General features: G+C 40.0%; 8 protein-coding genes, 2 long non-coding RNA genes and 1 pseudogene across 15 annotated transcripts, besides 2 other annotated features; 4 read left to right on the top strand and 7 right to left on the bottom strand.

Annotated features, from left to right (window-relative positions):
- Positions 1-296: 296 nt before the first annotated feature.
- CG42685 (uncharacterized protein) lies at positions 297-5857 on the bottom strand. The gene is made up of 5 exons (NM_135873.5): positions 4430-5857; positions 4197-4342; positions 3924-4137; positions 2400-3709; positions 297-2200 (listed from the first exon to the last, which is right to left on the bottom strand). The coding sequence occupies exons 1-5, from the start codon at positions 5724-5726 to the stop codon at positions 338-340; spliced, it is 4830 nt and encodes a 1609-aa protein (NP_609717.5). The 5' UTR covers positions 5727-5857; the 3' UTR covers positions 297-337.
- A 2383-nt stretch (positions 5858-8240) lies between these two features.
- On the bottom strand, positions 8241-8688 carry lncRNA:CR44857 (long non-coding RNA:CR44857). Its single transcript, NR_124265.1, has one exon. It is a non-coding gene; the product is annotated as a long non-coding RNA:CR44857 (long non-coding RNA).
- Positions 8689-11522: 2834 nt separating this feature from the next.
- Positions 11523-12747, top strand: CG31835 (uncharacterized protein). Its single transcript, NM_165090.2, has one exon. The coding sequence runs from the start codon at positions 11631-11633 to the stop codon at positions 12678-12680; it is 1050 nt and encodes a 349-aa protein (NP_723881.1). The 5' UTR covers positions 11523-11630; the 3' UTR covers positions 12681-12747.
- Positions 12748-12769: 22 nt separating this feature from the next.
- On the bottom strand, positions 12770-13449 carry CG31775 (uncharacterized protein). 2 transcript variants are annotated; one of them, NM_165091.3, is made up of 2 exons: positions 13399-13449; positions 12770-13331 (listed from the first exon to the last, which is right to left on the bottom strand). In NM_165091.3, exons 1-2 carry the CDS (start codon positions 13408-13410, stop codon positions 13074-13076), a joined length of 270 nt encoding a protein of 89 aa, NP_723882.1. In that variant the 5' UTR covers positions 13411-13449; the 3' UTR covers positions 12770-13073. The 2 variants fall into 2 exon arrangements, with proteins under 2 accessions (NP_723882.1, NP_001162976.1); NM_001169505.2 differs by having other exon boundaries at positions 13012-13331.
- A 498-nt stretch (positions 13450-13947) lies between these two features.
- Positions 13948-13993: a mobile genetic element.
- Positions 13994-15593: 1600 nt separating this feature from the next.
- Positions 15594-16818, top strand: CG42585 (uncharacterized protein). The gene has a single exon (NM_001169506.1). The coding sequence runs from the start codon at positions 15702-15704 to the stop codon at positions 16749-16751; it is 1050 nt and encodes a 349-aa protein (NP_001162977.1). The 5' UTR covers positions 15594-15701; the 3' UTR covers positions 16752-16818.
- Positions 16819-16840: 22 nt separating this feature from the next.
- Positions 16841-17520, bottom strand: CG42586 (uncharacterized protein). 2 transcript variants are annotated; one of them, NM_001169508.2, is made up of 2 exons: positions 17470-17520; positions 16841-17402 (listed from the first exon to the last, which is right to left on the bottom strand). In NM_001169508.2, the coding sequence occupies exons 1-2, from the start codon at positions 17479-17481 to the stop codon at positions 17145-17147; spliced, it is 270 nt and encodes an 89-aa protein (NP_001162979.1). In that variant the 5' UTR covers positions 17482-17520; the 3' UTR covers positions 16841-17144. The 2 variants fall into 2 exon arrangements, with proteins under 2 accessions (NP_001162979.1, NP_001162978.1); NM_001169507.2 differs by having other exon boundaries at positions 17083-17402.
- Positions 17521-18872: 1352 nt separating this feature from the next.
- Positions 18873-19559, top strand: CG34166 (uncharacterized protein). Of its 4 annotated transcripts, none has more exons than NM_001299013.1 (2): positions 18873-18987; positions 19062-19559. In NM_001299013.1, the coding sequence occupies exons 1-2, from the start codon at positions 18976-18978 to the stop codon at positions 19296-19298; spliced, it is 249 nt and encodes an 82-aa protein (NP_001285942.1). In that variant the 5' UTR covers positions 18873-18975; the 3' UTR covers positions 19299-19559. The 4 variants fall into 4 exon arrangements, with proteins under 4 accessions (NP_001285942.1, NP_001097162.1, NP_001162980.1 ...); NM_001103692.3 differs by having other exon boundaries at positions 18932-18987; positions 19062-19487; NM_001169509.2 differs by having other exon boundaries at positions 18932-18987; positions 19062-19405.
- A 61-nt stretch (positions 19560-19620) lies between these two features.
- Positions 19621-19728: a mobile genetic element.
- A 372-nt stretch (positions 19729-20100) lies between these two features.
- On the top strand, positions 20101-20497 carry CG42681 (uncharacterized protein; the record flags this gene model as incomplete). The annotated part of the gene is made up of 2 exons (NM_001201883.2): positions 20101-20126; positions 20180-20497. The coding sequence occupies exons 1-2, from the start codon at positions 20115-20117 to the stop codon at positions 20495-20497; spliced, it is 330 nt and encodes a 109-aa protein (NP_001188812.1). The 5' UTR covers positions 20101-20114.
- Positions 20498-20524: 27 nt separating this feature from the next.
- CG42587 (uncharacterized protein) lies at positions 20525-20890 on the bottom strand. The gene is made up of 2 exons (NM_001169510.2): positions 20848-20890; positions 20525-20760 (listed from the first exon to the last, which is right to left on the bottom strand). The coding sequence occupies exons 1-2, from the start codon at positions 20863-20865 to the stop codon at positions 20629-20631; spliced, it is 150 nt and encodes a 49-aa protein (NP_001162981.1). The 5' UTR covers positions 20866-20890; the 3' UTR covers positions 20525-20628.
- A 660-nt stretch (positions 20891-21550) lies between these two features.
- lncRNA:CR46411 (long non-coding RNA:CR46411) lies at positions 21551-21856 on the bottom strand. Its single transcript, NR_167821.1, has one exon. It is a non-coding gene; the product is annotated as a long non-coding RNA:CR46411 (long non-coding RNA).
- Positions 21857-22486: 630 nt separating this feature from the next.
- Positions 22487-22760, bottom strand: CR45458 (annotated as a pseudogene).
- Positions 22761-27647: the final 4887 nt, after the last annotated feature.

Below are 27647 nucleotides of genomic sequence, written 5' to 3' on the forward strand. Positions count from 1 at the left end.
ATCCATTAGCCCAAGCCCGGTCGGAAACAGTTGCCAGAACATAAGGCGGAGCCCTTCGAGTGCTAATTTGAATTATTTAAATTTCAAAATTGCCATCAAATGCTCCACACGTTATACTTAAAATGTAAATACAGAAATCGAACAGAATATATATAGTTTTATACCCGCAAGAGGCAAACATAATATTTTAATTGGAGCTTTTGATAGATATTAGAAAATATATACGACTTTTAAAATTAGTTCAAAGTTCCGACTGTGTGAATGCCTAATAATATACAATATGTTTTATTTAATTTATTTATTAATATGAACATTCAATAAAGTACTTGCTTTCTTACTATGTTTGTGGCCATAACCAACGTAAAATGATAACTTCGAATAACACATGAATAGCTAAACCAATTAAAAAAGCGAAAAATCCCAGCATAACCACTAAGTGAACTTTGAGGGAATTATCAACGTTTTCCCTAGTCTCTTCCTGAATGCTAGATACCGTGTGCTTTCCGAAGTACAAGGTTACAAACGCCAATGTAATAGCCGTTTTGCAGATCCACACGCAAGTGCGTTCGAACTGATTCATGATGATGCCCCCGACCTTACTTTGCGATGGCCCGGTTATTGCATTAATCAAATACCAACTGAAATAAAGCTGCTCTGCTCGACTCCGGAACCGCTTGCACCACGTATACTTGGGATATCTACTATAGTTGCCATATGTAAAGTACTTGGATCGCATAAACTGTATGTGACTCCCGCCTTCAATCCAGCTCTCTACGAGGAATAGCTGCTGAACTTTCAACTTCAGATCCACCACTGTTATGGAGCGACAGTACCACGATGGATACCGTCCATTGGGAACGAGACGCAATGCCAAACGGGTTGGTATATAGATATGTCCACGGGGAACCATTATCTTAATGGTGCTATTTCTGAGTAATTTCGGATGTCCTGGATCCTGAGTAATTTGATACGATGTTTGCTGACGATGCGGCGATTTAAGGTAAAACTTTACGTTTGATGTAGTTCCGGCAAACTCCTGACCACCAGTTACAATCACGAGTAGAATCTCCGAACCACTCACAAACGATTGATCCGACTTTCCAACTGACGCATCGCATTGCAATCGAAATTCCGGATTCTTCAGATAGGCAGAAATAATGTTGAGGTGTAAGAGAAACTTGAAGACGAGCAGCAGAAAAAGCAGAGCGAAAAAAATCATTAGGATCATATTGAACGTAAATATGGGTACGGGTATGTGCTCGACAAACAATTGCGATGAAATTGGAAAAATACGAGAGGATAGGGCTCCTAAGGTATGGCAGGTGCACTGAACAGATGAGCCACGACTGTGCTCAAAGGAGGTGGTGCAATGATCCTCGCTCCAGCCGGGATCCAATGAACGGTTCTTCCAGATGTTGCACTGGTAAATTTCCAAAAGTATCGAGTAGTTCAGAGGTAGAACCTCCTCCACTATGTCCTCATTGTCATAGTCAATAAAGTCCGCTTTTTGTCTCACCTCTGGTGTCTCCGAGCCATCGTGCGTCCTGTTCCCCTTCTTCCTTCCCCGCGCACTTAACTGATCCTTGTCTTCGGTTTTATATCGGATTTCGCCCGGCTTGTGTATGGCCACATATGCCGGGCTCCGTTCACAGGAGTTGGCTATCCAAATGCGTTTACCCTGCATATCAGGTGTTATCCGACAAGCGTGCTGCCTTATCTGTCCGAGCGTTGGCCATCTGTGCAATCGCATCTTAATATACATTAGCTCCGAACAATTTACGATTCGCACTGCCAACATGGCCTTGTGGTTTAGCATCACACTGTATATGTGGACTTCTGTACTATTCTGGATACTATTATTGGTCATGTACTGATTGAAGGACGCGTCGTTGAAATGCGTGATATTCGTCTTGTATACTAAAGGATTAGTCAGCTGAAACTCCTTGGCGGATCTAAAAAATTGAACGGGACTGTAAGCGTGAACGATAAGCACACTGGTCTTCGAGGGGAATGGATCTGGATACCACCAGTAGATATTGTGGAAGTTCTGCTGCGAGATGATCTGTAGCAGAATAGAGCTATGGTTCAGTCTGCGTTGCAGTTCATAGAGCAGCTTTGTCGATAATTTAATAACGTGTATGTGGTCGATTGTCTTCACCTGGATGTCCTTGGTGTTCTCTGTCACCTCAGTCACATTAATCTGGTTGTAAACATGCAAAAAATTCAGAAAATGTTATCAATAAAGCAATCCAATTATATCAATAAGCAAAGTGAAAATGACGTTTCGTATTCTTAAATATATAATGCGAAAATATAATATAATAGTTATAAATATATATATTGGGATATCAAAAATCTTGTGATGCATTAGATTATAAATTTTTCGAATACATGCCTACCTGGTACGCAATGCCGCTCTTGTGGATTGTTAATGCGTCATCATACGGATGATGTCTTTGAGTGGCTATGACGCCAAGAAAGTAAATGCACCTGTACAAGAACCATGTACTCATCAGCCAGCTATTGATCCGCACCAAAATGAGTGGATCAAACTTAATGACGAACGGCTTCTCCAAATCGATTATTTGCAAATTCATGCACGCGGGATTATGTAGACTACACATGGCGTTTGAATGGCTTTCGGTTTTTTTTCCTAAAATGGACATAAAGAACATATGCATGGCCGTCAACGAATAGTAGCCCTCCCGATGAAGCCATTCATGCTCCTGAACGATCGCCGAGAAGCTGTCGCCCAAGTGGCTAAACATTTCTGCCATGACGGTGGCTCCACGAAAATCGACTGGATGCAGCCTAATAAGCATGTGCGAGCTCAGCGTGGTAATCTGCTCCATCTGCGACCCCGTTGAGGCGACCAAGCCAGTCAGATAAGAGTAGAATTCATCTCCATCGATTGACGTCTCTATAAAAGTGATGGCAGCTATTCCCATGATATAGGCCCTATTCCAATGACCTCGCTTAAAGAAATTCGGCACATAGTTCATTACTTCTTTTTGCCCCGTTAGCATGCTTTTATCTATCGACAATACTTTCACTTCTACACGTTTTTCGACGCACATGTCAATGGCATCACATATCGAGATCATGATAGTCTCTGCAGCGGGTAGGGTGAGCACAATCCTTGAGTATGGCACATTCGAGGCCACAACTCCATATGACACCATATAGCGATAGGTTATTGGCGGGAAAGGCGACTCAAATCCGGGGCAATCGATCTCGAACATTGTGAAGCCCTCGACGCCCAAAAAAGGATATATTGTGCAACTACCATGTTGAGGGCCATTGTTCCGGCGCAGCGTGTAGAACGCATCTGCCCACCCTTGGCCCTTCACCCACACTCTTAGACGGATCTGAACGAGGGGCTCTAGAGTGTGGAGAATCAGATATTTATGAGAGGATTCCAGAGTGGGCTGTGATTCTGTGTCCAACAACCACCACTCATATCTTTTAACCGTACCCGGACAGTCATCGCATTTCGAGATCAGGTGTATGCTGTCCAACGGCGCATAAACACCTAGAGCGCAATTTCGACGGCAAAGGATTTGGGGCGTGAAGGTTGTTTTAGCGACGCCTTTTATTGTTTGGGTTGTGGTCATTCGATTCCGCGGATCGAAGCGTGAGATGACGGTTAAGCTGAAGTCGTAAACGGCATTCTCCTTAAGAGCATATGGGGGTAATCTCAACGTGGGGCCTAAAAAAAATAATTTTGATATACCCTAAAGTAGGTAATGACTTATTTATGTAAGATGTTTCCTATTTGACAGAGTAAAATATTGCGCTTTTATCAAGATAATTTGAAAAAAATTCTATTTTACATAACATTTTAATATCTGTCAATAGTATTTCCCCAACGCACTTTTCAATATCACCGCCATTACAAATCTAGTTTTGTTCATCATACTCACTCTTGGACATATACTTTTTGCAATAATTGTTAAATGGATCGTCTAAGCTGATACAAGTCCACAAGAATTGCTTCGACTTTATAGATTCCCTTATTTTCAACCTGTCCTTCGAGCTGGATCCGTCGATAATAATGGGTTTTCTGACGTCGACCAGACGTCGCTCATTGCCTTTGATAAGGGGTTCGATTGGGGGCGGTTTGTACTTCATATAGCACTGAAATAAAGTTTAAACCCTGAGGGGTTATACATTTCTTCTAGACTTGGTCCACTCACACGAGCTACCGTAGTTACGCCGTTTATTACAGCTTTACCTCGCAGCAAAAAGACTTTCCGCCTATCCGGTTCGTTTAGGATGTGCACCTTGTAGGGCAGTAGCTTCACCACCAGTCCTGTGGCATTTTTTAGACGAGCAATAATTTCTGCGGTTAGAATATATCAACATTTATTCACTTGTTTCACCATCGAAATTTAAAAAAAATTAATAGAATAAAGAAAATAAAACTTACTGTTCTCTGTGATATCACATAATTGCCATGTTATTTTATCATACTCCACTGTGGAGCATGCATCGCTAATGGACGCAAAAAATTCTAGATGACCCATGGGAGAGAAATATACTGGCTTTTCGGGATTTTTGCAAAATTCTAACTCCAAAGCTGGTAGGCACGACACATTTGGTGGTTTGCGTACTTTAATTTTGAAACGCACTACATGTGCCAATAGCTTTCTTCTGTCGTTCAAAGAACTAACTTTCGCCACAATGTATTTATGTTTCGTATTGTAGAATCGGGCCGTACATCGATGGAAATAACAACGATTGTATACGATTCGCTTACTTCTTATGCCCCATTTTCGCATTAACTTTCGAAGATTTTTGGTGTATTTCCAATCCGAATGTATCTCATCAATTAAGTAATCATTGGTATCTACAGTCAGGTTGACAGCAAAGTTTTTCTTTCCCAGGCTCGGCATAGTTGTGAAAACTGAATACTCTTCTCCATAAACTGGATTTCGGTTCATGAATAGGTACACCTTCAATGGACCTTTTTGGCCAAGCAATTGTTGGTTTTTTACAGAACTTGTTCTGCCATTAACATTCGGTGCAAGGCAAGGTACTGCGAAATTATAATCATTGACAGTTTGATTTTGATACTCTGTAGAGCTGTTATTTATGCAGGTTGAGCTTTGATTATAGATGGGATACTCATCAACTAGGGGGAAATCAGCTAAGCTGAATGAGACATTTCCATTTTGGGACTTGCTTCCTTCGATTCCGTTTTCATACGTTTGGTTTTCGTATCCATAACTTATTTCGGTATTGACTGAACTCCACGAATAGTCTTCATCATTAAAGAGGTGAGTTGAATTCTCACCTGGTTTTTGCTCGGAAATATTCTTATAAGTACGTGCAGCATCTTCCAAACCAAACTTTTCACTTGGTATAGTGGGATATGTCTTAGTAGTCGTATTATATTCCTCAAAGCTAGAAAAGTCGTAGCTTTTATTAAGAACGGGATCCCACAATCTCTCAATTCTTCTCTCCTCCTCTTCGGGAATCGTTCGACGTATTATTTTATGACGCTTACGACTTAACATTTTAGTAAATCTAGTACGTTCTGAAAAAGAGATTTTCCCAGCTTCAGCACTTCTCCACGGATGAGAAGTAGGCCCGCCTTCAGGGCTCTCTGTCGAACGATTGTATGCCTCCAGAAATGTGCCATCCAATAAGGACATTAATGGGGTTCCGCTGTTTTCCATGATCAAGACTAGCGACATCGATATGGTCATGAAGTACAGGAACATATCATAGTTTACACAATCGTATCGAAAAATATTTCACTTTTTGCTTAATTTCCTCCATTTTCGATTAAATTTTGACTCAAGAAGCAAGGTAAGGACTGTCTGACGTGGTTTGGCAATTTCAGCGGACCAGCTCTTTCATTTTTTTAATTGCATAATACTCGAACTGGGAATGTGTGGTTGACAGGCGACATGACATTTTACCGCAGAAAATGTTCGTATATCTTGTTGGATTTTTAATTTTTTTCATCACTACCCTCTTGTTTGCCTTTTTCCTGTTCCTGCTGTTGTTGTTCTTGTCGTGTCGCTGCCTACATAATTGTTTTAATTAATTGCGAATTGTGCATGCAAAAAGCATAAAGTGCACTTCAAATGTGTGAAAAGGAACAAAAGCGTAAAAGGCTTTTCTGCACAGCTGGTAATTTATTGACCACAATAGCATCCAGAATCGGCGTCATCAACAAGAGCGATTACAGAACACGGCTTAACCCCAACTTCAAATCCAAGCTCATCCGCTTTCCCATTCCAATTTCCATTTACACAGTCCATATAAATCAAATGAAATTAACTGAGAGTGAGCGAGTGCAGGAAAAGCAGCAAATAGAGTGTTGAATTTTTATAAACCACAAAAGCAACGAGCATTGACAATAGACAATCATACTTTATTTACTATAAACTTCGCACATGCATAGTGTTTTTTATGCCAGGAGGAGTGGCCAGGAAGCTGTTCCAAGACAGGGCGACAATTTCTTAAATTGTTCGAACAAATGAGAATGGAATAGAAGTAATGGAAGCCAAGGAGAAACCCATTTACAGGCGAGCGCACGTCGCATAAAAAATAAGGCACCGAGAAAAAGTGGAAACTGATTTCACTTCCTCTGAATGCTTTAGAGATACTCTACCCCATAAATTGTTCTCATATAGTCTTGGGAGTAATTCAGTTTGTGACTTAACCCTTCTTATCTGTTGCTTTTGAACCATTAACAAGTAAATCTTATAAATACTATTTTGATATAGGTTAGACTATCTTTGAGCTTTATGATTTGAAACAATTAATATATATTTAAAAAATTGAAGTTTATTAAATAAAGTTTTTGACTTGTCTCAATTATTGGCCGTGCGTACCAAACCCCAAAAAAAAGAGTATAAAAACTTTAACAGTAAAGAAAAAAAAGCAAAAATGAAAGAATGGAGCATTTTACGATTTAGCATGTGCGGACCAACTGTGGGTCGGGTGGTTTGGGGCCTGATGAACCGGCGGACGGACGGATTCACATACGGACGGAGCGGAGCGCCAGTGGAGGACCGCCAAGTTCAGGACTTTGGCGCGTCAAGTGCTTTTCATTTTCCGAGCACGTCGCCGCGTCATAAAACAAAAACGCATGAAGCGCAACGGAGAAGACGAAGCGGGGCGTTCGGGCACGTTTAGCATATATATTTTCACACTTGCAATCATACTTTAAGCAGAAAAGTACGCTCTCACATACGGCCAAGTTTTTACGGTAGAGATGGAATCTTAAAAAAAAAACGCAAGAAAACGCATATCTTGAAAACAGCATAAGCTCGATGAAATAAATACATCGTTCAATTCACACTTCTCTTAAACGAAGAACTTAAATTTATTTATTTCAAGTTGATCCCTAACACAATAAGTATGAGTATCTCAATCAAAAACCACAGATTCTGCATTAATCCGCGAAATAGGATTGAGATGCATTTTATATGATATTTTTTTTAGGATATCCTGCCTTGTATAAATCGAAGTTCCCTGAACGGAATAGTTCTTTCTATGCCATCCCTAAGTGTTACACACTCATGACTCTGACACCCAGTTGGTGTCGGGTCGGGACTTTCCCGTATCTTCATTTTCATTCACAGCCAAAAGCCGTGCCATAAAAGTGCGTCGGGATTGTCGACAAACTTTTGCTTTCTTTACTTGCTCTTTTTTTTTACCCTTGTTTGCCATCGTGGGTGTGATGATAATAATTTCAAGAGTCACATCGACTGGCGCGTTTATCTGTTTTTTTTTTTATTCGACGGCGGCGGCTTCCTACGACTGCGGCTTTTGGGTTGGCTTTCATTAAAATGTCATAGACCCCGTTGGCGCATCTTAATTACCAAAAATGATAAAATTTCATAAATAATGTGCTTTGCTGATAAATTAATATTAATGCGAGCGGTCTGGCAGGCTGGCTGAAAAGTGTCTCGCAGTCGTCTAATAGATGTCAACTCTGATATCTGCTCATTTGACGGTCTGACATTATTAACTGAATCGACTTATCACTTGTCGTCGAGAAGGGTTCGGTAAGAAGAAGGTCCTGGTGTATTTGACATTAAAAGGATTTCGCTAGATCCGCCATGATTTCTGACACTAATGACGAATAATGTTATCTAAATTATGTAGATTAAATATTCGAAATGCGAAATAGTTGCGACGCGTGTCATTATTTTGCTCAGTCAAAGTTCAAAGCGCTATGCCACTCGTCATCCTCATCGTCCCTTCTTCCCCTTCTCGTTATTGCCATCGCCGGCATGGAATGCTTAATGGATCTGAAAGCAGCGTGAAACCATTCTGCAATCCTTTTTGTGCCCATTACCCTGCCAGCAGCTCATCCACTCCATCCATCACTTGGCTGAAAACTCTTTATGCTCACAAACTTTCCAGCTGAAGCATTTTCGATGGCCCCGGGGGGATGGAGTTCGGTTTACTTTGGACCGGACTGGTTCCGGCGGTGACGTCTGTTTCGGCCACGTTGGCAACTTTGCATGCGGTTTGTCTCCGGTCCAAAGTTCTCGGGCCCTGCGCCCTTTAATGATCCATGCCGCAAATGAATTGCAGTCCAGTTGCAATTGCTGCACTTGATTTGCGGTGCGACTTAATGGTTAACAATTATCTGGTGGCCTTCTGCGGGCAGGAGTTCCCTGTTCCTGAAGTTGACACTAAGTGTGCGGCAGTTAGCACATTGACCAGATTTAAGTCTTCAGAGTTCCCAAATTTAAACAAACTTAGGTCCTAGGTCTCCAATATTATTTAAAGACGTCTTTTTTAACTTATTCCTATTTAGATAAAATTCATAGAATTATATATACAGCCTTTTCTTATAAATGAACTTAACTTAGGACTTAACTTGTGATTGACGGACATTCACCCACAACTAAACCACGAAATGTGTCAGCGACAATTACAAGAATCCGAAACTGTCGCACACCGGCACTTGGCCACGCCCCGCACATCCGGAGCCGCATCCGTAGTCCCATCCGTTTCCCCATCCGTACACCCAACTCCAGGCTGCACAATATCAATTATCGGGCTTCAAGTGTCGCTCAAGTGTCACGTCAAACACCAACACAAAATACGAGCAAAGAGCATCGAGCATCCAGCATTGAGTATCTAGCATCGGGAGACCCGCGAGCACACATGACAATCCAGTTTCCGCCCCGAGCATCCTGGCTGCACTTTGCAACCCATCCGGGCCCCCGAACCCATCAGGACATGCTCCTTTAACGCCTCCCCCAATACGTGTATGTAAGTAACATTTTGCGCTTTTGACTTTGATTGATTACAAAAGCAATTGAGCATATCGTCACGCTGGGGGGAGCAAAAAAAAAAAAAAATCTGAAATCGAACAAAGCAAGGCAAATGAATTAACATAAATAAAAGAGGCCAAGGAACGAATTTTCATTGACAGCTTCCGACAAAAGGAAAAGCGTAGGGCAATTAGAAGTATCCATTTTCCGTTTTCCACCTACCAATTCTAATGAGCAATGCCTTCTAATTTTCATCAAGGCTTCTGATTTTCCAAATCGCTTATGGCTGCGAGATTTCGGTGAAGCTTCTCAGACAGGCTTGCCATTAATTAGCACAATTGAAGCGGGCTTAACGACACCCTTTGCAAGGCTAATGAAAATAAAATTTCAATTACGTTTAATTGATAAACTAATCAACAAAGGTCGACAGGCAATGATTGATGGGGTTTTCTCGTTCTCTTCTTTAAATTTTCGTAGAAGTACATATTTCGTCCTCAACTAAATAGGGCTTTCAAGCCTTTTGACGCTGCTCGAGAGTTTGGAACTTAAAAAAGCACCGCCTTTGTAGCTTTACTTTTGGGCATGACCAATTTATTCTTCGTTTTTTAAACATGTCTTGTATGTTTTTACTGCTTAGATCCGTCAGCCACCAGGATATTGTGCAGAATCAGATATATTCCCTAGGACCGATTTAAACAGGACACCTTTTAAAGCAGCAGTCTCGAATAAAAACCAATGTGGAGCACTTGGAAGACTGCTTTGGCATTAGAAAGCGTACGGAGCATACGTGTGAAGAGGTGCCTTGATGTGCGGCCGTTGCAGCAGTTTGCCTTTTGCTTTACTTTTAATTACCAACTCAAATTACACGGCCAGGCAGACAGACAGACTAACAGACGGAGGAGGAACAGCTGTTTGGCTTGTTCTTGCCAAGGGACAGCCGGCGGAGAACCGCTGCAGAACCGTATCGCAATCGCAGAAGTTGCCCCAGTCCAAAGGCAACCGCAGAGCTCGACTTGCTACAGACCGACAGACCGACCGTCTGCAGACCATCGTTTGCTGCACATTTCATTACAATGCCATTGTATTCAAATCCTATTATAAAGCGTAAAACACTGGGAAAGTGGGAGAAAGGGAGGCAGTGGCGGCAGGACTCCATGTTTGCAGCACGTTTCCACTTTCGCACTTGGTAAACATAAGTTGCCCACGCACACACACACACACTCATTCTGGCGAAGAGATTGCGTTCCGTCCGCCACACTCTATAATATAATTACCAACACCAGCGCAAAAACAGGAGCTCTGCTATGCACTCCCAAAAATGTTCCAATAATTTCAAAGTTCTGAAGCTGACATCTTATTTAAACCTAATAATGAATTTGAAAATTATTTTAAAATATAAGTTCAGAATAGTTTCCTAGTTTTCCAGTCCAATGTATGCACGTCATTTTCATTTATAAGGTTCCGCAGTGTTTCAAAGGACTGAACCATGAAATAATTATTTTATATGTTATCCATTATTTATTAAACATCTTATTTTTAAGAGTGTACTGAATCCACCACAATGGTCGCCGAAAGGGGGTGGTGCAAGGGCGGAGGTGCATGAAGCCGGAAAACTTCTATTACAACTGCCGCGCACCAAGTCGGGAAAATTAAAAAGAAGAGAGCGAGATGGAGATTCAAACCGAGACAGAGACAGAAGAGTAACTAATGGCACAACAGCCACATTTAGAACCGATGTGTTCAACGCAATACCTACTAAAATAGCAATTTTTGTGGATTTTTTGGGTTTTGAATTTTATGTGTACACACACTGAAGCTGTATTACATTTGGACATATGTATAATTATAAATTCAAGCTAAATTTTCAGCTCAAGGGAAGTTTAATTTTCGATAACTGCATTCTGATTTGAGCAAATATAAAATATCCTTTGAGTTATCTTCTACTGTCAAAAGATTTAGATAAAAGATTTAGTTCCTTATCAATAATGGGGGCTTATTTCTCGTTTCATATAGGTTTGGAAAACAAATTGCATTATCGTTATTTGTCACGTAGATAGCTGTGCTCACCGGACAAAATAGTACAGTGCATGTTTATTTAACTTTTTTTTCGCTGTACTTAAGGTTCCAAAAATAAACATTTGTTTAAAAGAGGCAAAGGAAATATGTAGAAAGCTTGAGTAAGTTTGATACATTTAGGTTGAAAAATAGTTTTAAAAGTAGAATTATATGTTATTACCAAACGCCCCGAAATATTTTACATCTATGAAAATCATGTCATTGTATAGATTCGATTTGTTAAAATTTAGAACCCTTTTGCCCGTTTTTTCGACCAGAGTTTAGGTATATTCGCTAAGAACGAAGTTAGCACAAGGATCGAGGATGGGTCACCGCAACATTTGCTGCAACGGCTGTCAAATGACGATCTTCCAGGGTAGCCGCTTCCGGTGTTTGCGCTGCGTGAACTATAACCTATGTGACATATGCTACGATCATCAGATAGAAACGGAAGAGCATCGCGCCAATCATCCCATGCAATTGTTCCCTGACTCGGACGATCTGGTTCCGCTGCTTTACGGCGAAATCCCAGAGCTGGTCCACCTGTCCAATTGCTTCACCTGTCCACATTGCGGCCTACTTGCGCTCACAGCGAAGCGGTTCATCGAACATGTTTACGTTCAACATCGGGTGTCCAATGAATATGTGGTCTGCCCCATGTGCGCCGGACTGTCGGCCGCCGAACTGGTGGCCATACGCCACCTTTCCAAACATCTCCTGCACAACCACATCGATCACGCCAATTACCTAGAGCCCGACACACCGCCACTACGCCGAATATTTACCCGTAATCACATGCGCCACCACCGCCAATCGCAGTTGCAAACAACTCCGAATTCAAGGATATTCGATATATCCGTATGGCTGTCAACTGGACGTGTGAGCTCCGATCCCCAGCTCCTAAGCAACAATGATCCTCCAGAGGAGGCAGCCAATTCAGAGTCCCTGGCGTTAGGCTTGAGTTCCGGGGGGCCATTCGAACACGACGACGACAGATATGTTCTACTTCAGTGGATTGCACAGCAAAAAGTGCAGTGCCACGATACGGACGAATCTCAAAGGCTGCGGCGAACCCTCTTCGTTGAGCACTTGCTGATTTCCATGCTGTGCTGCGAGGAGTTGCAGTTGCCGGATGGAGACAGACGAATACGGGAAGGAAATGGGGAGAGTGATCTAGACCAGGAAAACCATAGCAGTCTGGTCAAGGTCATGTCAGTGATGTCACTGCCGTGGACAGGAGTTTGGCAGACCAACCAGCTAGACGGATCGGAGGGGGAAGGCGAGATACGGGCAGCCAAAAAAGATGGAGTCGATCTGGACAAGGTGCAGATCGAGGAGCACAAAAGGGTGGCTGCTGAGGAGGCCATTGATTAGGATACTCGAAATTGTATCTGTTTTTTCAATCATGTTGAATCCGCTTTTTAGTTGCGTTACATATTTCAAAGAAAAACAAAATTTTTGTGAAAATTTGGCTTATATTTATAATATGGCTTTTATATTTTGGCTTTTATTTATATTTACAATGTTTTAAGTAAAACCATTTGAACATCTGAAAGAGAAGATATTTCCCGTTGTCCCTTATGTTAAGTGTATTTATTTCTGGGCACTATTTAATAAATATAAATGAATAATAAATATAAATTTATTTTCATAAAACTCATAAATTTTCGAGAACGATAAAGTAAAAAATTCCAATTGTTTTTTTATCATAAAGGTGTCATATTTTTATTGAGGTATCTGCGTTAAGACGGTGCTATGAATTGGTTTTTACCAGCCTTGTTGCTGTTGCTGCTGCTGATCACCGAATCCACCTCCGAATCCACCTCCAAATCCTCCTTGCTGCTGCTGCTGCTGATCACCGAATCCACCTCCGAATCCACCGCCAAATCCTCCTTGCTGCTGCTGCTGATCACCAAATCCACCTCCAAATCCTCCTTGCTGCTGCTGCTGCTGATCACCGAATCCACCGCCGAATCCAAACTGAGGTAGGGCAGCGGCCGCGGCGAATAGGGCAATGAAGAGGATCTGTAACAATATTAAAATCAACTTAGTTCTTAAAGGTTTTTCTTTGAAGCGTATATGTAAAACGTACCAAAAACTTCATGGTGCTGATACTTCGGTTAGTCTTGCTAATGTGAATAAAATTTTTGGACGCCTCCGATCTTTTATACTCTCCTGCAATCTCATCATGTCGTCACGCGCCGAAGTATTATCAATGTTCTGACAAAATCAAGTACAATTAACCCAACAAAAATACGAAAAAAATTTCCAGACGTCTGGGAAATTAATATTTGAGCACTGTATCAATGCCTATGCTCAACGGGGGGAACCCTTCAACATCAATCTTATCTGGGAAGTCGAGCCTAATCTAATAAGTCCGCAACAGTTGCTAAGAAAAACTAAGGGCGACTTAGAAGAAGACGTTGTTTGAGATTACTTTAGATCATTTATGTTCCGTTTTCACGCATCACAAACGTGTTACGGCAACAAATGTTCTTGTTTGCTTTTCTGGGTTATCATTAGACTTTCGAAATGAGGAGGGATAATTAAGTATGAAATCCTTGTAATCATGGATTAATTTTTTATACATACGTATAATTATGTTATGTCTTTGAATTTTAGCGCTTAACAGGTTAGACCACTATAGTCGCATTCCTCGATTATCAGATACCCATTTCTTAGCTAATAGAAGAACTAAGATATTTACAAGACAAGACTAGATGAAATCAATGAAGAATCTAGAGTGTTGTTGGCACAGGTTCTGAAAGAATTGGAACTATTTAGAGGTCTGAATCTCATTCAGTTCATACAGACAGGCTTACAGACAGATGGCCAAACGAATACGGCTAGATAGACTCCGCTGGTGATGCTGGTGAAGAATATATATATTCTGTATAGGTAAAGGTTCGGCAACGCCTTCTTCGAACTCCCACAGACTTTTTAAAGAATTTGGTATACTCAATTACTCCACAAGTACCGTCTATAAAAACATAGAAATTATGTGTCTTAAAAAATTGTATTTATTAAACTAATAAGACTAGTTTATTTCTTTACATCCTTTTTTTTAAAGAAATATTATTTGTATTTTTTTTCGCTGTGTTTGGTTACATTCAAAAACATTTAAAATTTTCCAAACCAATTGTACTTTTTTTGAGAGCAAATTCAGCCTAAAAGAATACTGTTAAGCTTGTGAATTTAAATGCAGCGCTAAAAAGTCTTCGCCGTTTCTTATACTTTTTTTTTAGTGGCAATTGAAAAGCTTTTAATCGGTATATAGCTAATCAGCTCCAAAATAAGCAAAACAAATTAACAAGAAGAAAGATCAGGCTAAAGGTCCTCAACCCCTGATCAGAAATCAGCTCTGTTAATGCAGTGCTAGAATTTTGCTACCTCATCGCAGACGCTTAATCTAATAATCACAGCTTGGGGTATATAGATTTCGATAGGAAATAATAAGCAAAAAATAAGAAAATTTTGTTTTTATTACTTTGTTTTGGTGCAAATCGCTCCATTCGGCTTCCACCTGCTATATGTTTATTAAACATCTTATTTTTAAGAGTGTACTGAATCCACCACAATGGTCGCCGAAAGGGGGTGGTGCAAGGGCGGAGGTGCATGAAGCCGGAAAACTTCTATTACAACTGCCGCGCACCAAGTCGGGAAAATTAAAAAGAAGAGAGCGAGATGGAGATTCAAACCGAGACAGAGACAGAAGAGTAACTAATGGCACAACAGCCACATTTAGAACCGATGTGTTCAACGCAATACCTACTAAAATAGCAATTTTTGTGGATTTTTTGGGTTTTGAATTTTATGTGTACACACACTGAAGCTGTATTACATTTGGACATATGTATAATTATAAATTCAAGCTAAATTTTCAGCTCAAGGGAAGTTTAATTTTCGATAACTGCATTCTGATTTGAGCAAATATAAAATATCCTTTGAGTTATCTTCTACTGTCAAAAGATTTAGATAAAAGATTTAGTTCCTTATCAATAATGGGGGCTTATTTCTCGTTTCATATAGGTTTGGAAAACAAATTGCATTATCGTTATTTGTCACGTAGATAGCTGTGCTCACCGGACAAAATAGTACAGTGCATGTTTATTTAACTTTTTTTTCGCTGTACTTAAGGTTCCAAAAATAAACATTTGTTTAAAAGAGGCAAAGGAAATATGTAGAAAGCTTGAGTAAGTTTGATACATTTAGGTTGAAAAATAGTTTTAAAAGTAGAATTATATGTTATTACCAAACGCCCCGAAATATTTTACATCTATGAAAATCATGTCATTGTATAGATTCGATTTGTTAAAATTTAGAACCCTTTTGCCCGTTTTTTCGACCAGAGTTTAGGTATATTCGCTAAGAACGAAGTTAGCACAAGGATCGAGGATGGGTCACCGCAACATTTGCTGCAACGGCTGTCAAATGACGATCTTCCAGGGTAGCCGCTTCCGGTGTTTGCGCTGCGTGAACTATAACCTATGTGACATATGCTACGATCATCAGATAGAAACGGAAGAGCATCGCGCCAATCATCCCATGCAATTGTTCCCTGACTCGGACGATCTGGTTCCGCTGCTTTACGGCGAAATCCCAGAGCTGGTCCACCTGTCCAATTGCTTCACCTGTCCACATTGCGGCCTACTTGCGCTCACAGCGAAGCGGTTCATCGAACATGTTTACGTTCAACATCGGGTGTCCAATGAATATGTGGTCTGCCCCATGTGCGCCGGACTGTCGGCCGCCGAACTGGTGGCCATACGCCACCTTTCCAAACATCTCCTGCACAACCACATCGATCACGCCAATTACCTAGAGCCCGACACACCGCCACTACGCCGAATATTTACCCGTAATCACATGCGCCACCACCGCCAATCGCAGTTGCAAACAACTCCGAATTCAAGGATATTCGATATATCCGTATGGCTGTCAACTGGACGTGTGAGCTCCGATCCCCAGCTCCTAAGCAACAATGATCCTCCAGAGGAGGCAGCCAATTCAGAGTCCCTGGCGTTAGGCTTGAGTTCCGGGGGGCCATTCGAACACGACGACGACAGATATGTTCTACTTCAGTGGATTGCACAGCAAAAAGTGCAGTGCCACGATACGGACGAATCTCAAAGGCTGCGGCGAACCCTCTTCGTTGAGCACTTGCTGATTTCCATGCTGTGCTGCGAGGAGTTGCAGTTGCCGGATGGAGACAGACGAATACGGGAAGGAAATGGGGAGAGTGATCTAGACCAGGAAAACCATAGCAGTCTGGTCAAGGTCATGTCAGTGATGTCACTGCCGTGGACAGGAGTTTGGCAGACCAACCAGCTAGACGGATCGGAGGGGGAAGGCGAGATACGGGCAGCCAAAAAAGATGGAGTCGATCTGGACAAGGTGCAGATCGAGGAGCACAAAAGGGTGGCTGCTGAGGAGGCCATTGATTAGGATACTCGAAATTGTATCTGTTTTTTCAATCATGTTGAATCCGCTTTTTAGTTGCGTTACATATTTCAAAGAAAAACAAAATTTTTGTGAAAATTTGGCTTATATTTATAATATGGCTTTTATATTTTGGCTTTTATTTATATTTACAATGTTTTAAGTAAAACCATTTGAACATCTGAAAGAGAAGATATTTCCCGTTGTCCCTTATGTTAAGTGTATTTATTTCTGGGCACTATTTAATAAATATAAATGAATAATAAATATAAATTTATTTTCATAAAACTCATAAATTTTCGAGAACGATAAAGTAAAAAATTCCAATTGTTTTTTTATCATAAAGGTGTCATATTTTTATTGAGGTATCTGCGTTAAGACGGTGCTATGAATTGGTTTTTACCAGCCTTGTTGCTGTTGCTGCTGCTGATCACCGAATCCACCTCCGAATCCACCTCCAAATCCTCCTTGCTGCTGCTGCTGCTGATCACCGAATCCACCTCCGAATCCACCGCCAAATCCTCCTTGCTGCTGCTGCTGATCACCAAATCCACCTCCAAATCCTCCTTGCTGCTGCTGCTGCTGATCACCGAATCCACCGCCGAATCCAAACTGAGGTAGGGCAGCGGCCGCGGCGAATAGGGCAATGAAGAGGATCTGTAACAATATTAAAATCAACTTAGTTCTTAAAGGTTTTTCTTTGAAGCGTATATGTAAAACGTACCAAAAACTTCATGGTGCTGATACTTCGGTTAGTCTTGCTAATGTGAATAAAATTTTTGGACGCCTCCGATCTTTTATACTCTCCTGCAATCTCATCATGTCGTCACGCGCCGAAGTATTATCAATGTTCTGACAAAATCAAGTACAATTAACCCAACAAAAATACGAAAAAAATTTCCAGACGTCTGGGAAATTAATATTTGAGCACTGTATCAATGCCTATGCTCAACGGGGGGAACCCTTCAACATCAATCTTATCTGGGAAGTCGAGCCTAATCTAATAAGTCCGCAACAGTTGCTAAGAAAAACTAAGGGCGACTTAGAAGAAGACGTTGTTTGAGATTACTTTAGATCATTTATGTTCCGTTTTCACGCATCACAAACGTGTTACGGCAACAAATGTTCTTGTTTGCTTTTCTGGGTTATCATTAGACTTTCGAAATGAGGAGGGATAATTAAGTATGAAATCCTTGTAATCATGGATTAATTTTTTATACATACGTATAATTATGTTATGTCTTTGAATTTTAGCGCTTAACAGGTTAGACCACTATAGTCGCATTCCTCGATTATCAGATACCCATTTCTTAGCTAATAGAAGAACTAAGATATTTACAAGACAAGACTAGATGAAATCAATGAAGAATCTAGAGTGTTGTTGGCACAGGTTCTGAAAGAATTGGAACTATTTAGAGGTCTGAATCTCATTCAGTTCATACAGACAGGCTTACAGACAGATGGCCAAACGAATACGGCTAGATAGACTCCGCTGGTGATGCTGGTGAAGAATATATATATTCTGTATAGGTAAAGGTTCGGCAACGCCTTCTTCGAACTCCCACAGACTTTTTAAAGAATTTGGTATACTCAATTACTCCACAAGTACCGTCTATAAAAACATAGAAATTATGTGTCTTAAAAAATTGTATTTATTAAACTAATAAGACTAGTTTATTTCTTTACATCCTTTTTTTTAAAGAAATATTATTTGTATTTTTTTTCGCTGTGTTTGGTTACATTCAAAAACATTTAAAATTTTCCAAACCAATTGTACTTTTTTTGAGAGCAAATTCAGCCTAAAAGAATACTGTTAAGCTTGTGAATTTAAATGCAGCGCTAAAAAGTCTTCGCCGTTTCTTATACTTTTTTTTTAGTGGCAATTGAAAAGCTTTTAATCGGTATATAGCTAATCAGCTCCAAAATAAGCAAAACAAATTAACAAGAAGAAAGATCAGGCTAAAGGTCCTCAACCCCTGATCAGAAATCAGCTCTGTTAATGCAGTGCTAGAATTTTGCTACCTCATCGCAGACGCTTAATCTAATAATCACAGCTTGGGGTATATAGATTTCGATAGGAAATAATAAGCAAAAAATAAGAAAATTTTGTTTTTATTACTTTGTTTTGGTGCAAATCGCTCCATTCGGCTTCCACCTGCTATAAAAGCCCTGCCATTTACATAGAATTAGTTAGAACGCTTTCGACAGTGTAAACAATCAATCTACCAAAATGAAATTCTTCGTAAGCTCTGCAAATTCCTTTCAAGGATTTTGGTGGGCTCGGAATTAAACATTGTTTTATTTCTCTTCTTTTAGATTGTTTTCTTCGCCTTGATCGCTGTGGTCTTTGCCGCTGGCTATGGACAACAGGGTGGACACGGCCAGGGTGGACGTGGTCAGCAAGGATTCGGACAAGGTGGAAATGGCCAACAAGGATTCGGACAGGGTGGACACGGCCAGCAAGGATTCGGACAGGGTGGACACGGCCAGCAAGGATTCGGCGGACAAGGAGGACATGGCCAGCAAGGATTCGGACACGGTGGACGTTACTAAAATACAGCCTTAATAAAATAATATTTTCCAAATTTAAAAACCCTTAAATTAGTTAAGTTTTTAATGTCGCAACACAAAATGTACAGAAATTACTATTTACAATAGCTAAAAAGCCGATGTATTTTCTTCTTTCACGTAAATTCTTGTAAGTTTAGTAAAGCAACAGTTAGAGTTGTTAAAATTTTACACAAGCAGCGGAGTTTTTCGTTTCCTATTATATTATATTATTATATTATAATATATTATATTATTGTATTTGTTATATAGCCACGAAATTTTTGGCAGTTTGTGGGCGTGTCTACAACAAATAACAAACGTGCGCTGCGTCTATGCCCCTGGAATCTGTATGCCTAAGCTCAACTTTTTAGCTTTTATAGTTCCTCTAATCTCGACGGACGGACAGGCAGGCGGACGAACGTGGACAGATCGAACGAGAACCTTCTCATGTTCAATAAGAGCAGTGTTCTCTGTCATTCAATTAGGTCTGGGAATTCATCGATGCATCAGCAAATTCTCTTGAAGAAACATTGCAAGGCTGCAAATATCAACTTCTAGTGAATACTGATGATAGGGAAATGTAATTACTCTCAACAAAATTTCGAGTACGACCATTTTTACGATCTATTTAGAAATATAAAAAAACATGCATATACGTTTGAGGTGAGGTCCTAAGTAAAAATATGTGTACCTTAAATGGTTATAATAAGTATTTTAAATGATTGTATTTGGTAGGGTATTTAATGATAAGGTGTAAGCTCCTTTAAATTTTCGCTATATAAGTGGAAGTTTGCAATAGAGAGCTTCATCACATAGAATATGGAGTTTATGGTAAGTGGAGTGAAATGGGCTAATATAAGTTGTTGATAAAAAAATAATAATAGTTTCAGCTTGTACTAGTCAGTTTCATGGTCGTTGCTTTAGCTGCCAGCAACTTAGGATCATCTTACCGGTATGCCTGTAATTTAAATACAGGGGAATATAAATGCACTTACAAGTTTTGCACAAATACTTTGGATGGTACACAAAATTGCACTACTAGTGATTTCATTCCTAAAAATATAGCTGGCCAGAGAAGAGCATCTTCCTACAGGTATTCTTGTGCTTGGAATACTGGAGTATATAAATGCACTCATATACGATGCACCCAATATTTCGGCGGTCATAAAAATTGTACCACAAGCGTTACTACCACAAAGTAAGGATGAAATTAAATGAATAAACAAATTAAGATTGATTATCGCTTAGCAGCTTTATTTGTTCGACTGACTAGCTACTTAGAGGTATTATAAAATGGTATTTCTTTGTGTTACAATCGGAATGACAAGACAAGTTAGTTCACTGCTCCGGGTGGCGGTGGGGGCTGTCCGGCACACCACGGCGAGCAGGGCGGTAAAGTTGGGCGTGGCGTGTCTGGCTCTGGGCGAGCCAAAGCCCCGGCAAACAGAAGCGATAGCAAAAGCAGCTGAAGAGAGGTATTATTAATCAAATGTGGGGTCAGAACCAGCTCACGGCTATCAGATCAGCTTAATGCTGCTCCAAGCGAACTTACGCAGCACTTAAGGTCCATCGTCACCAATTAAAATTGTTGCTATGAATCTGCTGGGAGCCGCAGGGCCTGCTTATATACCAAACGGTTGGGAAACCCAATGATTACTTTACCATTTTCAAAACATGCACTTGAAACGAAAGCGAATTAAAAAAATTCATCTCATATGTACACAAACTTTTCAAATATCATATTAAATGGAGATCAAATTTTTAATTCACAAATTTTCACACACAAAGGTACCCTTTGAACTTATTGATACGTTTGAGTCCATGTGAATGGTTTGTTTCATGATTTCAAATTAATGCTTTTTTTTCGGTGTGCTGAATTTATTGTTTTCATATTTCGGTGTCGACATTCAATGCGATTGAAATTTGTATTTGGGGCCCAAGATTTCTTGTGAAATTGTGTACATGGTTTTTAGCATCATTGATAACATAGGTTTTTGGAATTTGACCTCACAAGCGATTGTTATAAAAATGTTTCATGTTAATGTAAGCAAATGCTTGGAAATTATTATAATTTATAATGCAAATTATAGTTATTACTTGCAATTAAAATAATGCATTGTATGTACTCTTTGCTCTTTGAAAAAAAAATATAGGCCAAACACTTTCTCTACTGACTTTATTTGGTAAAGATCGACATGCACTTTTAAATGTAAAAATGTATATTTTCCATTCACTCCACACAGCAATGCGTAAATCAAAAATGTGGAAAACAAACCGGAAATTTATTTGGGTGGGCGTTGGGCGGGGTGCTCAAGTGGTGGTAAATAAAGAATCTGAAAATGCTCAAGTGGCACTTTCAGGTGTCTTCGAATTCAGCTTGGGCAAAAGGTTAAGGATGCAGTCAAGTGCAAAAGACCAACCGATCAGGTCTATTTTGGCCACCCAAACCCCACTGGGTCAGCAGTTGTTGTATCTGAAAACTTCCGGTTCGTCACTCCTATTTAACACTGAGGCCGAGGGATACGGTTGGAGGACGTTGTAGAAACAATGTGCAGTCATTGAGCGCAAATGTGCCAAATAATGACTTGCAGGCGAGCGAGTGCAATTTATATGATAAGCAACAAAAATAAATTGCAAGCAATTCATTTTACTTAAATGCAGTGCAGTGCAACAACAACTGCAGAGTTGGCAGCTTTATTTTACCCCTTTTTTCAGGTGAGTGTGCTTGCGTATGTGAAAGAAAAATACTTGGTTCAGATGTGCATACATATCATTTAAATTTTTCTGCTACGTTTGCAGGCAGACTTGATTTACTTGGGTGCTGCCTAATGAAGCCATCGTCGGAAAATGCAAATGGAAATCAGCAGCAAAAACATCGATTGTTTATGGTTAGAAAATTCTAGGCTCATTGCATTCTTTCGGTGAGGTTTTTTTGAAGTCAGGACTAGGCTTTCGGAAATTATGTTATTTATGGTAAAAGCACATTGAATACAAATGGCACAGATATGTTGCTGTACTAGACAATAAAACAAAAACAATCGAGGACGGTTCAGTCGATTTCTTCGCCCAATGGATACACCTTTCTCAGCTACGAGAAGTGATTAGAAGAATCTTTCTTTTTTTTTTATGTTAACAGATCGTTTTACTGTCGCTATTAACATAGTATATAGATCGTAGACAAAATCGTTATTAAAATTATTATGTATCAATCATTTTATTTCGCGTAACTTTGTGAACATTTATCTTCGTTTGTTTTCTGAATGAACGTAGCAGCGTTTTCGACCTTTGTTTCCTCTGCACAAAGTACATAGTTAATGCATGGTTGGTGAAATAAAACATCAACCTACAGATCAAACTCCTTAGCAGCACATACAGACTCTCTACGATGTTAACTTGGTGTCTCTAGAAGAAGAAGCCGAGAATCTTGCCTTCCAAATGTTTTCTCCTAGCCTCCTCGTGGCAAGAAAATCAGAGGTTTATATGCGTTAGCGTATGCGTTTTCAAAACATTTATGGAATATCGATAAACATTTTAGAAACAAAAGTTTAGCAGTTCACTGCGGATTGTTGGCTAGGGACTCTGAAACAAACTTGACTGACTAATTTATGGCTAAATCGACTCTGCTAGTCATCCTAATTAGGAATGTATTTACTTTATGTATATACTTTATGGGGTCGGAAACTCTCTCTACTAACCGTTATATACTTTTAGTTATCGAATAACAGGTATAGTGCAAGAAGTCACTAAATATACTTGGAAGTAATTTATGTGTACGATTATGTTCCCTTTTTATTATTTAGAATGTATCTATTTATTAAAAGGTTCGCATGCAATAAGTTTTACGTGGGAGCAACGAAAATGGCAATGCTGGGAATAGTTGCAGCGGCGGCAAAGCACAAGAACACATTCAATGGTCCATATTCATCGTATTCATATCCAAAATTAATACTGGCTAGGGACTCCAGATGGGGAATTTTGCTGTGGAAAGTTCAAGCCTCGAACAGGCCAGGTGCGATGTCATTCAGCGGACATACAAAGGACTCCAAGACTTGCAGAATGTTGGACCAAGGATAGGGATGACGGAGCTACCGGGATGGTGAACAATTTAAATACACTCTTTAAAACATTTAAAACATTAAGTTAATATTTGAAACTATGTTAAAACTTTTTCGCACAATTACAAAAATTGTGTACCCATTTGATTAGAAACATCTTTTTGTTGCCAAATATTCTCAAACAAAAAGGTACCATAAAAGTCTTTAGTAGCTTTGAGCGAAATTGTGATATCCTAAATAAATATATAGGTCAACTACAAACAGATGCAATAGCTGATGGACCTACAATGGGGCAACTGCTCTGCCTGCAACAGCGAAGTGCATCACATCCGTTGACCCGACAGCTATGGCAGAACCAAAGGTAACGTGTCCCGTCATCATTCTTCTTTTCCGCACTGCCCATGTTTCACGTTTGCGCCCTCTGATTTCGCTCTGTGCATGCACTGTGTCCTTCATTGTTGAAAGCTGAACCTTGGGAGCAATCAGTGGATTATACGCTGCTTTACAAAAGCGGGCGACGCGTCGCCATCCCAGAAGACCTATGACCCGGACCCGGTCTGGATGCCCTCTGATGCATTCAACACTTTTTTCTGCCCCGCTCATTGTTCGTGAAGAGTTGGACCCATGTGTGTGTGTGTGTGTGTGAGTGTGGGATGAAACATAAATTTAACTGCAAACTCATGGAGCCGTGTGACAAGGCCGCAGGAATTCAAAACAAAAGTTGCAACAAATACCGAACACGCCATAAAGACAACAACAGCAAATATATAGACATAAATTGCAGGCCTGGCCACTCCACTCCATTCCACTCCCACTCCCAGCACTGTAGTGTAACAGTGTTGGTTAGCCCTTTCTGTCTCTGGCAAGCAGAAAGCAAAAAGAATGACAGGAAACCGGATGTGAGTGCATGCCTTTTGTGCATGCAACGAATTATTCAGTTGACACACAGGATGTGTGCTTTGCTGTTCATGTTGTTGGCACTGCCACACTGCTGGTTGCAGTTGCTGGCTTCTGGTTTGTTTGCCCGCTTTCCTCAGAGGATCTGCGCCCGGATCCTAGCCCAGTTTTCTCTGCATTTTTGGTTAATTTCGTAACCATGACAATTGGTGAAAAATTAACACACCCACACTTGCCTGTTGTATAAGCTAAAAGCGCGGATTGCCAAAAAAGCGCTTAGCTGTGTAAGTTTTGCAGTTATACATATATCTGACTTTATATTTTTTGTTTGCAAAATGTTCAGCTTCTGAAATCCTTGTTAAGTGTCCTCCATATAAGGTGTTTGCCTTTTTTAAGGTTTACTGTTTGACTTGGTGGCATGGAAGGATATATGAATTTAAACATTCTTTACGATCGTATATGGCTAAATATATAAGGGAATTATTTCCATAAAGTACCTGTCTTCCTACTTAAACATCACAAAATGGCGGAAGCATTTTATTTGGCCATTTCATTTTGTTCCGCTGAATGTGTATAGGGGCAATTTTTAAAGCAATTTTACCATTTTATGCGGACCAAATCATAAATAATATAGGCAACCCAAAGCAAAGTATGAGGTCGATGCCAAAAAAGAGGAATGGCTGAATGCGATGAAAAAGAAGAGTAATCAAAAAGTGCGTGCTAACTAAATTGTTATTGCTTTCAAATGTCACGTATCATTATCATAATTTTTTCGCTTGACATTTTTAAGTAGCTGCCATAAATGTTTATAACTTCAGCACACCAAAAGTGTTTCTATTAACTTGGCCCCAGGTTCCTCCCCCTGCAGAGCATGGGACTCTTAACATTATTGGACCCGAGGGACGAGCAGCCCAATAGGAACGCAACGGAAAGGACGAAGTCCTTGGGCCACACACGTACGTAGGCACCTTGACATTCATAATTCATAATTTATGACTGCATCTGCCAGGTCCTTTTTCCAATGTATATATTATAATTTAACTGCTGAAAGGTGGCAGTCGGAAGACAGGAGATTACTTTGAAGTCCGAAAGCATTGAAATACTTGAAATAATTTAATTTACTGCAGCGGAATGCACGCTTATAATTAATTAATATTACAGTTCTATTGCAAAATTCGAAATAGTTGAATTCACTTAAAAAGGCTATGCGATAAAACTCGTGGCTCTTAAAAATCAACTAAAATAATCAAAAAATTATCAAATGTAGTCATGAACCGAATGGATATTCCTTGAATTTATAAAATTCAATTGAGCTTTTATACAACATTGGAACTCAAGCAATTTGCATAATTTTATTCATACCATTTTAAATGGGCACCAAACAATGTGTCTAGACAAATGTTTCCATTTATGAAATTGCTATTTTATGCAATATGCTTGTGATTAGTTCGCTTATGGATGAATAGGCAGTGTTGGGCATATGTACATTCAGATGCAGATACATTAAATACCAGCCGCAAATCGAATCAACTTTATAGAAATTACAAGAAGTACCAAAAAACGATGATGATCAAAAACTTACCCTACAAACATTAAAACTAATCAAACTTTTAAATACACTTCAACCGCAGCAGGCTTAAGATTGAGATATTGCAGTAGGAAAAACCGTGGGCGGAAGGCAGGAGGAAGTGGAGGCGTGGCACCGCATAGCGTTCAGAACAATTCGACAGGCGTCTTAAGAGGCATCGGCATCGGTTCGACTTTGATTTGTTGCCACGGTCGCGTCTCATCTCATCTTCCTTGCCCCCGGTACCATCTCTTTTTGGCCTTAACTTTAGCCGGACTTTTGCCTTGTTGTCAACGTCAACAGAAATTGATTGCTCACCGAGAACACCAGCAGCAATGGCAGCATCCTCCCCGCTTTTTATACCCTATTGGACTCTGCCTCTGTGGCATTTTCATTTCATTCAGAGTTGAGTTTACTTTGCGCTAAAACTTTTACCCAGAGAGCTTCCGAGTCCCCCGTCCCTAAGCTTCTTCAGTGAATTATCCTGAGCCAGCGGACCAAGGCAGCCTACTCCCCGGCCAAAACTTTGACACAGTTTAGGAGCCAAAAGTTTAATGGAATTTGTCTATGGCATCGTCTTGCCCCCAGGCCTGCCATTCGCCCATTCGCCAGCACTCCTTTTGCCGCGCGCCGCCAAAATAAATAAAACAGCATTCAACTTGTTTTTAAAGCAATTAAAAATTCTTTAAGACTGCGGAACACTTTTACCACTTCGTCCTGAGCCACTACAAGACTCCTTCCTGCTGAAGGCCAACAAATTGCGATCGCGTCGCGGATTGAAAGGATGTCGGAGGAGAGGAGGGCAGAGAGATGGAGAGGCGCTGGAAAGTGTAAACAAATGCGGAATGAACTTAGGTTTTTAATTTTAAATAATATTTTTGTTTATTTTTATATACTTAAAATTAAAGGGCCAATAAAGGACTCGAAAAACATTTGTAGATTGTCAAAAAACAATAGCAAAACATGTGTGTTTTAGTTTATAGAAGAACATGACATTATTATTTATTTGGGTAGAGTGCCCACCTGTAAAAAAGAAGTTGGTCCTTTTAAGCAATCAAATGAAATTCCAAACAATTTCAAATCTTATTTAATTAAGCAGAGTTCGCTTGTTGTTTCTTTTGTTAGTTCCCCAATTTTTTTTATTACAATGTTCCACGCGGCGTATGAACAATGCGGCTGGTTTATTGCTTACGCTCCCACAGAGAGAGCATAAAACACACACGGACTCACACATACCCAACATCATTATCAACACTAATGCACAGCCACACTGAAACACACTCACACACACTCGCTGAATTGTATGGGGAGAAAGTAGGTTCTGAGGAAACTGGTCTTAACTACTTTCTGCACGTCTGCAGATAAAATCGATAAATTCCTTTTCGTAAAACGAATTAGGAAACTAATTGACTTGGATTTCGCTTAAAGAATCTCACATAAAGAATCTCACATAAATCGTTAGCTTAAGCGTGATTCTGGCAGTTGCATGGTTGGGGTTTTGGTCTTTCGGTGCGGCAATTCTTTAACTTTTTCAGTAGTCCAATGCCAAGCTGAAATTGGAGCAGAAATTGTTCGCATTTTATTTTACTTAATTTTTCCTGAACTATTTATTTTGCACCATAATTACACTGGTTTACAGAGCTGAATGTGGAGAGTGGGTCTAGCTAGGTTTAAATTTTTCTTAAGATCATGTAAAATAATTATAAAATATAGGCCCTTGGAATAAAAGACTTTTATTAAAACTTATTGAGCAATTATAAGCCACATAAATGAGTTTTCAAGAAAAGTTTAGAAATGCATTTTTTGTAAGCTAGTGTGTTCAGCATTTTAATT

This window comes from Drosophila melanogaster, chromosome 2L (assembly GCF_000001215.4).
Source record: "Drosophila melanogaster chromosome 2L".
NCBI lineage: Eukaryota > Metazoa > Arthropoda > Insecta > Diptera > Drosophilidae > Drosophila > Drosophila melanogaster.